Source organism: Cinclus cinclus, chromosome 9, assembly GCF_963662255.1.
Source record: "Cinclus cinclus chromosome 9, bCinCin1.1, whole genome shotgun sequence".
Classification (NCBI taxonomy): Eukaryota; Metazoa; Chordata; class Aves; order Passeriformes; family Cinclidae; genus Cinclus; species Cinclus cinclus.
In genome coordinates this window covers 22,225,294-22,241,861 of record NC_085054.1, presented here as the reverse complement: position 1 = coordinate 22,241,861, position 16,568 = coordinate 22,225,294, and the positions used below count along the sequence as shown (strand labels likewise).

General features: G+C 40.3%; 1 protein-coding gene across 1 annotated transcript in view; it reads left to right on the top strand.

Annotated features, from left to right (window-relative positions):
- NCKAP5 (NCK associated protein 5) overlaps positions 1–16,568 on the top strand; it is a 331,504-nt gene that overhangs the window by 300,438 nt on the left and 14,498 nt on the right. Inside the window, exons 16-18 of the mRNA XM_062498376.1 lie at positions 2,068–2,204; positions 3,641–3,770; positions 6,337–6,524. Of these exons, the coding sequence (XP_062354360.1) occupies positions 2,068–2,204; positions 3,641–3,770; positions 6,337–6,524 (455 nt within the window). The remainder of the gene's footprint in view (positions 1–2,067; positions 2,205–3,640; positions 3,771–6,336; positions 6,525–16,568) is intronic.

Below are 16,568 nucleotides of genomic sequence, written 5' to 3'. Positions count from 1 at the left end.
ATAACACAAATGTTAAATGCTGAGCAGAAGATACTCTTTTTATGAATGCATAAGGTTAACAAGTTTGTGACCTGAGCCATATGGAAATTTTGTTATACAAAATGCTTATCTGTGAGAGAAAAATGAGTTTAGTACTTAAAACCTTTTCTCAAGAAACAGTACTTGAAATAAAAAAAAAAAAAAACATATGCCAGCCTTGTAAGTTGACTAGAAAAAGAATATGGATGTTCAGCAATATTCAGGATCAGACTGTACAAAGTACAAAGCACAACCATGTTGTGACATAGAGAAGATGAATTCATAAAGACTTGCTTTTGATACTGGATTTGAACTAAAGACTCATTTGGCCTCAATGCATAAATCCTGTCCCACTGAATATATGGCCTTGACCTCAAACAAGGCACTATTACTTTACTACATCATACAAACACATTTCTATATATGAACATAAAACACCTGACTTTTTATGAGCTACGTGTGTGTTTAAGCTATAAAACAAGAGCTGACAAAGGTATAATAGGACTGGCAATCCATCAAAGCTCCAGAAAATAACTTTGCATTAGTAAATAGTTCAATTGAAGTCTGCATTTTTCTAAAGAAACATTGACTATTTATGTAAGTTTTTTGAAGGCTTTGGAGTTATTAATATATATGTTAATAGCATTAAAAGCCGTGTAGCATTAACAATAGGGGAATTTTTGTAGTCAGCACAATAGATATAGCAGAAAGCACAGTCAAAGTGATTAGTTTAATGGAGAAGGGTATTGTTATATCTTGACTAAATGCAATGTCACTCATTTATTTGGGTTATGGTGATTAGCACTTTGTCAGTCCAGTTATTGCTCCTGTAAAAGTTGTGAGTATTTAACTTTCATAAATCTGCATCGCTCTATAAGAGAGGTTCTGTATAATTAGCATGTAAGGTTAAATATCAAGTTTGAGCTTAGTTTAAGGACAGCAAATATATGTTCTGCTAATGAGCTGACATATATTGAGCCTAGGAAGAAAGAAGCCTCTCTTATATGTCCATAGGATGCATAACAGGAGGTTTCTAATTAAACATCTTAAAACTCAGTTGATTTAGCAATATTCCCAGTGCAGAATGGTAGTGGTATAATAGACTGCAAACACACATTGTATGCTTTACTGCAGACTCCCCTGCTTGTTTCAAATCAAAGCCAAAAAAAAGATATTTTAATACTTATTATTTTTAAAATAAGTGTACTGTTAATTAATGGTACAGCTAAGAAGGATTCAGGAGAGAAATCTTAGTTATAGATTATGTGCTACATGCTTGAATGGCCACATGTGTGACCTCAATTCAGCAGTGTGTTATAGAGTAGAGCCCATGATTAAACACTGTCATTATAACAAATTGAACAGAAACTGCAAGCATTGAATTGCTTCATAAGAAGTCAGTAGTAGTAAGATTGTTCTGATCTTAATGCTAATATTCACTTCACCAACCTTGTAAGGTTTGTATCTTAATTAAATTGTCATGAAGAGATGTTACAAAAAAAGTAGTATACATCAGATGATGGGGTCAGCTCATTCTTTGCTAGACTATCTTCACTCAATTCTTCTCTGCCTCACTTTCTCATCCAAATTACACTTATCAATTTATTTCATATGCACCATATATCTTCTTTGATGTTCTGATTTTGCATAGTGCAAATATAGCAAATAAAAAAGCTGGCTTTCTGCTAGAAAGGTACTTCCAATTATATTTATGTTAAAAGATTGTTCTCTAAGAACATAAAATAGCAGAGCAGATCCTACAATGCCTAAAACTGGTTACTGAATGTTGTTTCTTTGTTGGAAGGGTATATATTTTATAACTAATGAAGCATTTAAATTCATACTGTCCTGTTCTCTTGTTAACTGGAAAGGGATTTGGATGAAATTCTGCCACTTTAGTTAGAACTATTCCAGTAAATTAGTAAGTTGTTCCTTTGAGCAGTAAAATATTATTGGACATAATGAAAGTATCACAATTTGCCCCCAGTTTTTACTGAATTATAATTGACACACTATCATAGAATTTAAATAATGTTTCACTTAATTCAGGAATAATTAACCTTGCAAAGCAAAGTGAACAAGAAGCAAGTTCTATGACCTCTGCCTCATTAGAACACACTGAAGAGACTGTGGAAAATAGAAAAGTTCTTCCAGAGTGGACCACCAAGAAAACTACTAAAACAAAGGTATGAGTTAAGTAGTGGCATCTCTTAAATGAGATGGGTATTGTGGCCAACTTAGTGGCATCAGTGTTTTAATGGCCAGTGTTTTAATATGGTGTGAAGTGTAACTAACAGTCTAACATCTGCATTTACTTCCTTACTCTTCATTTGCTAGCTCATTATTTATCAGTAATAATAATACAGCACCTGAAGGTTCTTTGTCCTCCTGGTTATGCAGTGTTTTAATTAAAATTCTCTCTGGCACTTTTAGAAAAGGAAATGGAGACCTTTTACCCCATTCTTCTGTTCTAGAAAGTGATCCTGTTTGTTGCTTTTCATGAGATTCAGATTGTTTTTTTCCCCAGAAATAGGTTTCCTTGTCTGTATGGCTGTGTAGTATGAGAGTTTGAGAGGTGCTATGGAAGTATTGTGAACAGGAAAATGCTCTTCTAACATGTTTCTGTGGGGTTTGGGGATTACAGTTGACTTGTAATCTCTAATGCTGGGCATTCCTGGCTGCATGCAGGTCTGGTTCCTTCTCTACAAGTGTATGATTCCTAACAAGTGAATGTCCTTCTGCATCAGTTATAAACTGCAACATGGGTGGAAAGAAGGGGAAATTATTATCCCTCTTAGAGAAACAGTATTTAAATCTCACTAGAGCCACTGACAGGCAGTTGGAGTAGGTGTAGTAGGTGGTTTTTGTACATGCCATTACCCAGCACTATAAGGCTTAGCTTCCCCTTACCTGGTTTGGGGGTTATTGTACTGGGCTGCTGCTCCTGAGTGGTTTGAGCCTTCAGGCCTTCCATGATTAGAAGGTGTCCAGAGCTGTCAGTGTTCCTCTTTATTCCCAGGAGAAAATCAATAATACTGCTTCCTGGAAAGAGCTGAGAACTGGCAAAGGAATCACCTGGGAACTAAGGGCTCTTCAGTACTGTAATATAAGTACCAGGACAAGGGACATGGATTTAGGAAACAATTAGGATTTACTGGTGTAGAAAGGGTGTATTGTCTACTGGCCATCCTATTTGTCTCTAGAATTGCTTGCAGCAAACTATTTGTGGTGTGATAATTTTGCATGTTACAAATAGACTGTATTAAACATACTTGAGAACATCTAAAATTGAACTTCGTGGATGAAAATAACCAAAAATATTGGTAGAATCGAAAACAGTGTTACAGTGGGGAGGAAAAAAAAAAAGTAAATCCATAAAATATGGATTGTTTCTGCCAGATTGTCTCAGGGGATGTAGCAGGACAAGAACAGGTTGTTTCCCCCATGTCAGACTGATGATTGCTTACTTGAAGGAGTTAGGCTGGTAATGCAGGCTTTCCCAGTTGACCTACCAGTTTGTACTGCATGATGAATATAAAATGTCCTACTCCCAATACTATCTGCAGCATTATGTTGATGTATTTGCATTATCTGACTCTCTGCCATACCCTTCTTTGTGTAGGACACAGCTCTAAGGGTGTGCACGTACTCAGCAAGCAGCACTGACAGTGAGCCAGAGACAGAGTACAAAACCAGTTATTTCAGAGCTGCACAGGAGACTCTTGTGGAGTTAAAAAAGAGCAGCAGACAAGGTAATTGAAAATTTGTACATAAAGATGTATGTCCCTCATCCCCACACTGACTCAGCAGCAGATGGTGTCCTTCATTGAACTTTTTGTCTAGATTTAACTTTCTAACCCCAAATCTTTCTTCAGTCTAATTTTCCATTAACTATTTATTACCTTTTTACTATGTGCAAATGCTTTTTCCCCTCTTCCACAGTTTTTGCTACTGGAGGCTTAACTTGTAGGGTTTTATGCATTAATCTCTGTGATGCAAAGAAAAAATAATTACATTATTACAAAATTGAAAGGTGACTATAAATATAGTTTTCTTTTTTTTTTTTTCTTTTTTATTATGCAGTCAATTGAAATAATGCAGCAATCAAGGCCACCGTTTCCCAAGCTCTGTATCAAGGTGATGTTGGATATGGTGCCACAGTGAACTTGCTCTCATTTTCCTCTCTGTATATATTGCAGCTTTCAAGTAAGAAAGCTTTTAGTGAGAATTGATGGCAATTCAGAATTTACTGAATTCCAGTAGATAAAAATACATTAAGTGAAGTTCTTGAGATAACAGTTTTCTGTGTGTTTAATAACCCGGGAAATTGCTGCCTAGTGTTGACCACCAGCCTGCTGTGCTTGGAGCCACCTTGCAGTGCAGATGTGTGCCCTGGGGGTGTCCAGGGCAGGCTGGCTCTGTCCTTGTCCTTGCAACCCGTGGGTCCCCTGCAGGTGGAAGATTCTGGCCAGTGCAAAGGCCAGTGCAAGGTCTTGGCATCACGGTGGGAGCTGATGCCCTGTGCAGCCCCAAGCCTGGCCTGGCAGAGATCAGCACCACCACCACGGTGATGAAGGTTTGGAGAGCACCAAGGGTGGCTGGATGATGTGCTGTCCCGTGTCTCTAATATTTGGCATTTTCAGAGCAAATCCATTGCTTGTGATTTCATGGGAGAGAATGGAACAGGAAGCTAGGACCATTTATTTACATTACTGCTGCGGCTTTGTGGGTTTAATCTGGAGAAAATATTGCAAGTCATTTTAGTCAGCCCATAAACACCCCTTTTTACAGATTTTTGCTTTTTACAAACCATATTTTAATGCAGTAAGTGTTTTTTCTAAGATGTAAATAAGCTTTTTTCTTTCCCACATTCATCACAACTTGCAATTTTTATCATGCACTAGCAGTTGCTTTAAATGGCAGCAGATTCCAGGTTTAATATCTAAGCATGACTTGGGGTGACCATTTTACATAGAGATTCATTAATTTTGTGTATATGCCTCCCTTTTGAACCAGTAAGGGAATAAAATACATAATTGTGATTGAGACAAATGGAAGATTATGACACATTATTGCAGAAGTATTTCTGCTGTGCTCATTCCTCATAGTCGGGGCTTCTGTTCTGTGCTCTCTAAATGCTGTTCTCACATGGTATTAACAACCATACTTTATCCCCTTCTGTGTTCAAAGGTCTCAGTGTCTTTATGCACACAAGTGATATAACCTCAAAACATCCACATGAGGCTGGGGCAGGGGCTCCAGCAAACCAATCCACAGAGAATGGATATATGAATGGATATGAATATTCCAATATGAATGGATAATTACATTTATTAGCTGAGTCCCCAAACTCACTGGTTGCACAATTATAATGTTGGACTGCTTTAAATTTTCCATTTATGAGCAGGGAACAGAAAGACTGAATGCCCAATGCAAAGGCTATTAAAAGTCAGTGATAAGACTTTTGTTGATTTAATGGGCTTAGCATGAGATTCCCAGTGCATTGCCCAATGTTATGGAGAAGGTCAGTAGAGTAACAGGGAATATGCCAAATATTCCAGATCCTTCTCTTGCAGCCATTAAAGTGTTTTGATTTCAGTTTCATGAACTGATTCCACCCTGGTGTGATTCTGTTAGAGGCATTGGAGGCAGGCATCCTCCTAAGGCTGTAGGTTATAAGCCAGAGTTGAAGTTTGTGTTACAAGAAGTGTGAGGAAAGAGCTCAATGTTCACATAAACATCTGTCTCCTGTGTGCTCTCATGAAGCTGCAGAAAATTCCCCTGGTTTTGTTTTGTTGTTCTGAATGAGTTTTCAGGGCTTGGGAAACCAGGGCTTTATTCCTAATGTTGTTGTGCTACAGCAGGATCTAAAACAAGCACCACTTTCTTACCTTACTTGTGTTATTTTTATGCTGTTGTATTAATCAACTAAAAATGTAGTGAAAAGGAAAGAACTCCCAAGTACAGCCAAACTGAAGGGCATGCTAAAGGAACTTAGCACATCTACCATGTAAGTCTATTAAAAGAGAATAACAAAACCTTGCTGCAAATAATTAAGTGGGAAGATCCCCCAAATTAGCCACATTGTCTATAATTTGAAAAGAAAGGAAATTAATTCTGTCTGTCTGTACTATCTCCTCCAGCTCAAACATTAAGTGTGAACAGTTCCATGTATATGCATTGGAGACTTAGAAGATAGCATTTTTAATGTTTATATTGCATTGAATTTTAAATACCTTAAAAATTAAATAAATTTTTAAATAGCAAAATTGCATCCAAAACTATGTAGACTGTCATAATTTGTTACATTTCTTGCAGCTGTGCCAGAAAAACAAATTCAGAGAAGGTCATTTTTGGGGAACCCAATGTCAATTTTGGATTTATACCAACACAGTTTCTATGGCCATTTTGGAGAGGATGGACCTGAACAATTAGCACATTACAGTTTAATTGAGCAGCTGAGTGGAGCTTCCAGTAAAGACAGCAAGAGCAAGGAGAGCCCAAGTGTGAGTTACTGTAATTTTTATGCTCTCATTTTGTTCATTATTATTTTTACTTCCCTTTTCTTTTTTTCCTCAGTGTGTTGATTGATTACTAAAACCAGGCAGACTTGAAAAAAAACTACATGACCTGCAGAGGAATAAAGACCTGAATATTTTTAGAACAGAATGTTGCATTTGAATGCTCACTTGTCACAGATTTAGACTTACAAAATTGACAAGTAGAGACAAGCTAGTGCTTGTACTCCATCATTAGTGAGGAGTTGAAATTTAAAGCTAGCAAGTAAACACAGAATTTATCTTTTATGGTTCATCCTTCACATATAGTTAGATAGTTTATTTTAGAACAACATAGATTAAATGACTTAAAACTCTGGAGAAGTATTCCTGAAAATTCAAATGAAATTGTTATTGCTGAAATTACAGATTTGATGATTTAAACATTATTTTGATGAAGATCCCTATCTGATGGGTTGACCTTGAAGCCAAAAAGAAATAAATTTGCTTTCTCCTCTTACTTCATGTGAATTAATTTCCTTTCCTGTGTCTAAAAGTATTGAACTAACATCACACAGTCTCAGCAGTCCTGAAGAGGAACTTTTCAACCTGTTGTTTTCCTCCTGTGTTCTTATGCCTTCTCCTCTGATCATCTCACTCCCGTCCCTCTCTCCTTTGATCTAACAAGGCAATTTGTTTGAGAGTAGAGACACCCATGTGTGTGATGCATTGTAATCATTTTGCCTCCGTGTTCAGTCTGTTTCCCCAGCTCTTCTGTTTAGACACAAACTCTTTTGTTTCTGTGTGTAGCACTCAGCACATTTTGGGGGTGTTACACTATAAACAAAGGTGGTAGCAGAAAATAAGGAATGAGCTGCTGGTTTGCAATTTACTAGTGTAGTGTATTGAAGAATTTTTATCACTTCCCAGAAGTGATAAAACCCATTTTCAGTTTCAGGAAATGTCTGTGCCTTGCAACTTCGGAGATAGTTAACCAAAGTTAGAGCCTTAGAGATTTCAGGAATCTGGGCCAAATACACAGAAGGAATATAAAGAACAAAATGGCAGTAGCCCTGTTTCTTCCAACTCTGTTGGCATCAAAGTCCTGCTTAACTGAATGTTAAATTGACCACAAACTTCAAAAGAAAAATCCTGAAATGGATATGCCTCATTGCCCAATCAACCCAATTTCATTAGTACCCAGAATATGATTCAATTTTAATATATGTGGGTCATATTAGAAAGAACAATTTTAAATAATCTGGCTTCATAGCTGGGAGGGGAAAAAAAAGGGAAAAAGGCAGCAGAAGCATGTTAGAAAGGATACATGCAAGAAAATAATTTGAGCATCCACTTATTTCCTCATCTTGAGCATCCAAAAATTCATAGCTTAATGAATTCCATAGCTTAATTATGTGTAGGAGATGAATTATATATGTGTATAGGTATATGGATATGGATGTAGGAAAAAAATACATAAAAATCAGTTCTGCCTTCTGAAGGCCAAGGTCCTTTGCTATTAACAGAACAATTAGATTTGGTTCCAGTATAGAAAAGTCACTCAGAGTTGCACCTACTTTTAATTAATTCTTTTCTTTTATTCCTTGTATATGACCTCTCTGCAGTGTGCCAAATTAGCCTCAAAACCTGAAGAAAGCCCACTGAACAGGCCTTAGGACCCTGTAAAACTCCATCATTAAACTAGGAGGCATCAGGTGTAGCTCAGCCAGGACCAGCATTTTTCATTAACTATACTGGGGAGCTCTTGAGTTTACTTTTTAAGGATCTGAAGTAGCTCTCCAAACAGCATTTCATCTCCCTGAACAGCAAAAGCTCAATAAAGCACTAGAGATTTGCCTATTAATAATAAACTTTTCAGAATGACAAATGAGAGGAAGTAACCATGAAAAGCAGGTTGCCCTGAACTCCCTTGAACTAGCACAGCAAATTTTTTTCTGAGCTGTAGTATGTCCAACCCAAGAAGATCCACAGTCTGTTTAAATCAGAGCTGAGTGCTCTGCAACATTACCAACAGAAAGAGGGGGACAGCAGAGACAGAGGCTTTTATGGCCAACAAATTAAAAAAAAATGTATTTATATTTATATATATATAATTAATTTGGGGGGGGAGAATAAAGCAGCTTTCATGCAAAATATTTTGTAATTTGAAAAAAGAAATCATACAGGCTTTGAATTTAATTCCCAAGTGGCATCTGTCAAGCCTTTAAAAAAACAAACAAAAGATTGTCAAAAAAGCATCATGGTGGGCAAAATGAGTTTACAGTGGGTCTCTGAGGAGCAAGTGTGCTGAGACAGTCTCTGAGCCAAATTAAATTGTGCTGTACAGCTCCAGGATGGCAATGGTTTAGTCTGGGGGCTCTAATGAGGAAGCTCTCTTAGCCCAGACTTGTCACTTGATTTGTCTCCTTCTCAACCAATGCATTCACCAGCATTACCTCCAAAGTTTTCACACTGCAAGTTTCATCAGCAAAAAAAAAGCACTGTACAGGAGCTTCAGAAGAGAGACAACTGATGGGCCATTACTGTGATGAAGGGACATTGCAGGGACAGTTCAAAAGATCAAAAGGGCTTTTAGACATTGAAAGAAAAAATACTTCTTGTTACAGTCTTAAACAGAATGCTGGTTAAATTCTCTTGGCATTAAGACCAATTTTGCATTACTTTTATTTTGACCTGAAAAACATATTCTGAACTTATGTCATCTTTTGGCACACTGCAGAATTTTGGATGAGAAAAGCAAATCACAATTTCAAAGAAAGGAATAAAATGCATTGAATTGTCAGCAGAAGACTTTCACTTAAATTAACAACCATGGTATATTTTCCTCATGTAGGATTTTCCAAACAAGAAATATTCGTTTTTACGTATGTCAAATGAATTCTTTTTACTTCAACAGTAACTTCTCTGATTTAATACAATATATGCAGCACCTGATCCAAAGTCCACTGCAGCCAGCCCAGGGGAGACACCTTGTCAGGAAACTTCACTGAGCCCTGCATTAAACAGCTGTTCCTTGCACGCTGGGAGTGCCCTGAGCACTTTGCCAACATCATGATTGTTACCATGTTTATGCAGTGAAAAAAATATTTCATATCTCATCAGTTAATTTGCTGTTTAGACTTTAAAATCTCAAGTGACTTTTTTCATACAAGAATTCAGAAAACAAGATGAATTTCCCTTCCACAGGCCCATTGTTTATTAACATATTTTATAATCAAACAGGAACCATTTGGAGAGGTAACTGAGTTGGTCAAACATTTTATTACTTAGTCATCCTTATGGTCCCAAGGAATTATGAAAAATATGTTTACTTCTCTGTCCTTAACCAACCATCCCATACTTCGACTCTGCAGTACACCCCTTCTTGCTCTCTTTTGTCGCTATTACTCAATTTAAGTCGCCATCAAGGCTTGCTTGGGATTCAAAGCATGACTTGAGCCCTTTAAAGAAAAGGTTCCTTATGGAAGGAGTTGGTACCCATCAGAAGTTTTTAATTCCCCTTGTTTTCCCACAGTAGTGACAAGATACATAAGAAAACTGATATTTTTGGCACAGTTGCCTTGTCAATTGCAGGACACTTATTGCAGGGACTCATTTAACAAAAGTCTTCTCTGTGCAATGTGAAGTTATGGCCATACCCACCATGGCAGTGTTTGAATGTGTGGAACAGATGATTCATGAATGAGATCAAATCCCCATGTCTGGAAATTAAGTAGACATTAGACAGAACTGGCAAACACAGGCCAAGGAAAAATTAGAGATGTTGCTGCTGTTTAGGCTCCACTTACAAATAGGACTGACCTGGCGGCATTCCCAGATAAACTCAAGGATTTTACAGCTGAGTAAGCTGATTGGGAGTTAATGCTGTATGATTGACTTGCTGTGCTCACAAGTCTCCTATTAGCAGAGAATACCCACAAAAGGACTAGAAGCAAGACTAAGGCTGGTAATTGCACAGCACTTGCCATCCTCGAGGATCTCTGAGCATTAAGCTGATAGTAGAGAGGGTGTTCCAGCCCTGCTGAATTACAGCATCACTTAGAGCAGCCCAGACACCTCTGCAGGCCACACTAAACAAGAGTGAGGGGGAAATAAAGAAAGGCCTGAGCCGCTTCACCTTGTGTCTCATCCCCTAGAGATCAATAGGACTTGAGCTGGGGGTATGAACTGGCAGCACACTGGGTACTTTGCACTGTTCACCTCTTTAGGCAGATCTTGGAGTATGTGCCAGAAAAGTCTGTGTGCCTGATTTGGGTTCTCTGAGACCCTTTCTGAAGGTGCGTTGCTCTGAAAGAAAGAAGCTCTTCAGCTCTTCAATTAAGTCTCTTTTAAAAAGGACTCTCCACGTTTAAGTATCTAAAGTAGTTCTGAGGAGACCATGTGCACTCTGCTTTCACAGAGAATTAATTTTTTTTCACATTATCAGATGTGCTTAAGGAGGGATTCTGCTTATCACATGCAAAAGCCTAAGATAATGACTTCAGTCCAATTAGCACTTGGGAAGAGTTGTATCCTATGACTTTAAACTGGAAAGGAGGTATTGCCCTGTGGAACTACTTTCTTCCTTTCCCCTGACCAGCAGCTGCCTTATCCTGAATACCAGACTTTCAACCCAAAGTTAAAAATATGAACATCGCCCCAAACTTTCCTCTGTGGGAAACTTATTAAAAATCAGCTATTGTAGCTACCATCTGTATTTGGGAGAGTGAAACCACATCTCAGTGCACACTCCAGTGAGCACTAAATAATTGCTTTCCTTTTACTTTCATAATAACATGGATACCTGCAGCTGGGGCAGCCTGGGTGATATTTTGCTAGGCCAGCAGGATCTGTTTTGCTGTCTGTAAATTGGTGACAGCAACACCTATGTCATGTTACAACCAGAAGAAAACAGCAAATGCTCCTGATGTCCTTGGCTTTAGCTTGTTTTGTACAATGTGTGTGTTACTGCAAATACAGAGTTTGAAGCAGCTCTTACAAATTATTACTCCAGAAGGTAATGGAAGGTAGGAGAGGTCCCTTAATAAGAGAAAGCATCTAATGGGATGGACCAAATGCAGAAATTAGGTGATAGTAGGTTTCTATGTCCTAGCTACATCATTTAGTTTACTTCATATTAAGTACAGAAACCTCACCTCCTCTTCGCTATTTTTCTTGCCAGGCTTAAGAGAGAGGAAGATGATGAGGTGGGGAGGGAATCAGCTCTTATTTGCTTTCCAAGTCCTGATGAACCTAGGTTATTAAGGAAGAAACTGCCATTGTACAATCTGTAGATGGGAAATGAATCTGCAGTCTCATTCATCCATCTTTGATGTTTTAAGATCATTGCTTTTCTTTCAAGAGAGGAATGAATATAACAAATCACTGAATATGTTTGGGGAGGTGATCTAGTAATGTAATTTGGTGGTATTAATACTCAGTACCACCATGTGATCCCTGAGCGTGGCCTTGTGGGGACCTTTGACCTGCACATTTCCCTTTGTCAAAATTGCTTCAATAGGACTTTCCCTGTGACAGGCTTGGGGCTGCAGGATTTCCTTTCTGTGTAATCAAAGGGTTTTGATTCTCAGATGAGTGATGCAATAGTTGTGCCATCAAAGCAGAGACTGAGTAATTGCTGAGTTGATGTAAGATCCATTGTCAGGGGAATTATATAGGAGTATTTGACAACCTGAGTGACAAAAACCACAGGAGCATGGTCTGATAAGAAAGCAGATTTGACCATATCACCCATGGGACTAATGCAGAATTAAACATATTTTTTCTAACCTAAAGTCTGATTTGCTCATTTTAAATTACAAATAGGGCAAGAGATCTGCAGACATCAACAAATCACTCGTATCTGCATGTTTTTTCCCCTCCATAGGACAAGTTCACATTCTAAGATCTGCTTCCAAGCCTTATATTCCCAATGAGGTCTTTATTGTTTCTAATACCTTGCCATCAAAGTTGCCCCCAAAAAGCAAAGTGAAGAGACAGCAAAACAAGCAATTTGAAGGCTAGCTAGGCAGTCTTCTGGGACCAAAGCCTCACTTGACACACATCACTGAAGAGAAATGTTTTGTGGTGTGGAAGAGCATCCTTACAGCCAGCCTGAGGAACTGGCTTGGCAACAGTAAAAAGCTGCAGTTATAGGAGACTCATTTCTCTCCCTGTGCCTTCTAGGTGAAACTGCTGAGGTTTCTTATGCTGCTGAGAGTTTTAGTAAAAAATTATGCAGTGGAGAGTGGCTCAGCAAGGAGGTTGATAGCATTCTCCATAACTTTCTTAAGTTTTTAAAAGGCTTTGGCAAGAAAAGACACTTGGAACGCAGCGTCCACCAGAGAAAATAACTTTTTAATGGTATGCAAGGGACATTTTTAGGGAAAACATAACCCTAAAAAAAACCTGGAAGCTGTTATCTGCTGAAGCAGTTCTGCTTCCAGCATTAATGGCCTCAGTAGTTTTAGTATGGTGCCACCAAAGCCCATTCTGACTAGCCCTCCAGCTGGCATAAAGGCTATTTTATGTTTGTTTAGTGTATTTATGGGGATGGGTAGGTGGTGCCATTTTAACTCAAATATCTTTTAGCACATCGTTTTAAGGGCATTTGGGTATCAGTGAGGGACAGAAAGTGTTTGGCATAGGAGAGCAGGCTGTGTGGCATTTAAAACACATGGTGTGCAAGGCTAGCAGGAGAATGGTTGGGATGGGAGCCTGAGAGAAGGCGTGGAGGAAGTGGAAAGCAGGAAAGCTGAGGACTCAGGGCATTGCTGGGCATGTAGGTGCAGTTCCAGTGCCTCTGCCCAGTGTCACTGAGTGCTAAATGCCCCAGTCCCTCCCAGCACCCACTGAACCGTGCCTATGGGGCTTGCCAGCTGCCAGATGCACATGTCTGGGTTTGTGATTCAAAGCAGCACACCAAGATGTCCTGTGGCCACAGCCTGAGCCTTGTGCTCACTGAACCCCCTTTGGCACTGTGAGGAGGGGAGAACTTTGTTCTTTCTGAGTGGGGAAACTTGGTGACTGGAGCAGAAACCCCATATCCCACCATCTCAGCAAGTAACTTCAAATTACAGAGAGAAGCTTGACTTTTCAGCGTGCGGGAGTGCATAACCACATTACACACGCTGTGGCATATGTCCCAAACAGCCCCGCACTTCATTTCCTGGAGTCTCTGAGGGTGGGTCCAGAGCTGCTCTTGTGAGTGCCCTGAACAGCGCAGAGCAGTGCAGAGCAGCACAGAGCAGAGCAGCACAGAGCAGAGCAGAGCAGTGCAGAGCAGTGCAGAGCAGCACAGAGCAGTGCAGAGCAGAGCAGAGCAGAGCAGTGCAGAGCAGCACAGAGCAGCACAGAGCAGAGCAGAGCAGTGCAGAGCAGCACAGAGCAGAGCAGAGCAGTGCAGAGCAGTGCAGAGCAGCACAGAGCAGAGCAGAGCAGTGCAGAGCAGTGCAGAGCAGCACAGAGCAGAGCAGAGCAGTGCAGAGCAGTGCAGAGCAGCACAGAGCAGTGCAGAGCAGAGCAGAGCAGTGCAGCAGAGAGCAGTGCAGCACAGAGCAGTGCAGAGCAGCACAGAGCAGAGCAGAGCAGTGCAGAGCAGCACAGAGCAGAGCAGAGCAGTGCAGAGCAGCACAGAGCAGCACAGAGCAGTGCAGTGCAGCACAGAGCAGAGCAGTGCAGAGCAGCACAGAGCAGAGCAGAGCAGTGCAGAGCAGCACAGAGCAGCACAGAGCAGTGCAGTGCAGCACAGAGCAGAGCAGAGCAGCACAGAGCAGCACAGAGCAGTGCAGAGCAGCACAGAGCAGCACAGAGCAGAGCAGCACAGAGCAGTGCAAAGCAGCACAGAGCAGTGCAGAGCAGCACAGAGCAGTGCAGAGCAGCACAGAGCAGCACAGAGCTGTGCAGAGCAGCACAGAGCAGCACAGAGCAGTGCAGAGCAGAGCAGCACAGAGCAGCACAGAGCAGAGCAGCACAGAGCAGAGCAGAGCAGCACAGAGCAGTGCAGAGCAGCACAGAGCAGCACAGAGCTGTGCAGTGCAGCACAGAGCAGAGCAGCACAGAGCAGAGCAGAGCAGCACAGAGCAGTGCAGAGCAGCACAGAGCAGCACAGAGCAGCACAGAGCTGTGCAGTGCAGCACAGAGCAGAGCAGCACAGAGCAGTGCAGAGCAGCACAGAGCAGTGCAGAGCAGCACAGAGCAGCGCAGAGCAGTGCAGAGCAGCACAGAGCAGTGCAGAGCAGCACAGAGCAGAGCAGCACAGAGCAGTGCAGAGCAGCACAGAGCAGCGCAGAGCAGCACAGAGCAGTGCAGAGCAGCACAGAGCAGAGCAGCACAGAGCAGTGCAGAGCAGCACAGAGCAGCGCAGAGCAGCACAGAGCAGCACAGAGCAGAGCAGAGCAGCACAGAGCAGAGCAGCACAGAGCAGTGCAGAGCAGCACAGAGCAGCGCAGAGCAGCACAGAGCAGCACAGAGCAGAGCAGAGCAGCACAGAGCAGAGCAGATCTGTGCAGAGCTCAATTACAGGGGGCCTGCCCTGTCACAGCTCTGATGGCCTGGGTACCCCAGGTCATTTCTCAGCAGGGTTGAGTAGCTGCAATAAGCAGGGTGTGAGTAAGACCCCAACACATTCAGTCCCTGCACACCCCCCTTGCTCGCTGCAGACACATCCCCAGCACTCCAATGTCCATTTGCCTTTATAACTGGAGATTCCATGTGGATTTAATAGGCACAGAGGCTCTTAGGTGTAAGTAGGAAGATCCTTTAGTCTAGTAAGAACCAAAAGTACATACAGAATAAAAGTATAATTTGCTTGTGATTTCCACGAGTGGAAAATATTTTAGGCTGTTTTTCAGAGGTTTGGCAGATGGAGCTGATGTGATTTGCAGCATGGCCCAAAGTGCACTCATGTTTCTGCCATTTGTAACCAGGAGCTTTTCAGTCCCCCATCTTTGGAAATAAAGCTGCAGGTTTCATTTCTCACTGTGGAATAGGAATATTATAATAATACTGTGGGCCAAAATGGAATTCAGGATACAGTAACAGGAACAAATGATAAATATTAGTAAGCATGTGAGATAGCGTAATTGTTGTAATGGTAGAAATTATATCAGTAATAAAGGAAAAAGCTGAAAAATAGATTGGATCCAATAAACATTGGATTCACTCAACATAAGAGTAGTAGGGCACAGAGGTGTGTTTACTCAGTGAGCTGTTTGTTTTCTGAAGCTGGAAAATATTTTGACTCCAAGTGGACCATGTGATTAGCAGAGTTAAATGAGATGAATAACACTGCAGTATTTTTGTGAATTGTTTTTTCCAGCTGAAACTTGCCTTCCCCATCTATAACAGTGATATGTTTTGCATAAAGCACTCAAACATCACGCAGAGAAGGGTGGGAAATGACTGATCTTTTAGTGTGAGAGTTCTGTACCAAGGAGAATACATGAAGAGTAAGTTACACAGATGATGGTAGCAGGAATTGTGGCAATATACTGAGAATATGTTGGCAAATTATTTCTGTTTTTAAGAGGACGCTTTTTCTTTCCATATGCACATGACAATAATATCCTAATCAACATGGTCTTTGAAAAGAAGGCAAATTTTATGTCAAATATTAACATAAAACATATAGAAATATTTTTTGTGTGTTTGTAGCTTGTTCCACTAGCTGTTTTTCCTTCCCAAAAGTGATTTGCCTTTTATTGAAATGAGAAGTTATACTAGATTTTGTGCAGCATGACATATGGATTCTCTCAAACCTTAAGAAAAATATTGGTAAAATTCAAACATTCTACCTTATAGCAGGTCCCAAAGTGTAATATTTTATTTCTTACTATATTTTTAGGCCCCAAGACATGAACTTCAGGCTTTTGCAGGATTCATATTAATTTAATGAAAAGTAATGTTTGTATTTTATGGGAGAAACAAGCATGTGATTTAGCAAATTTAGTAGCAATAAGTGATACAGGGAACTTTGGGGAGTTCACAAGATGTAGTTACATAATTTAAATGTCTAATTATCCTTCACAAAGGCTAAGAGTGAGTAAGTTTCCA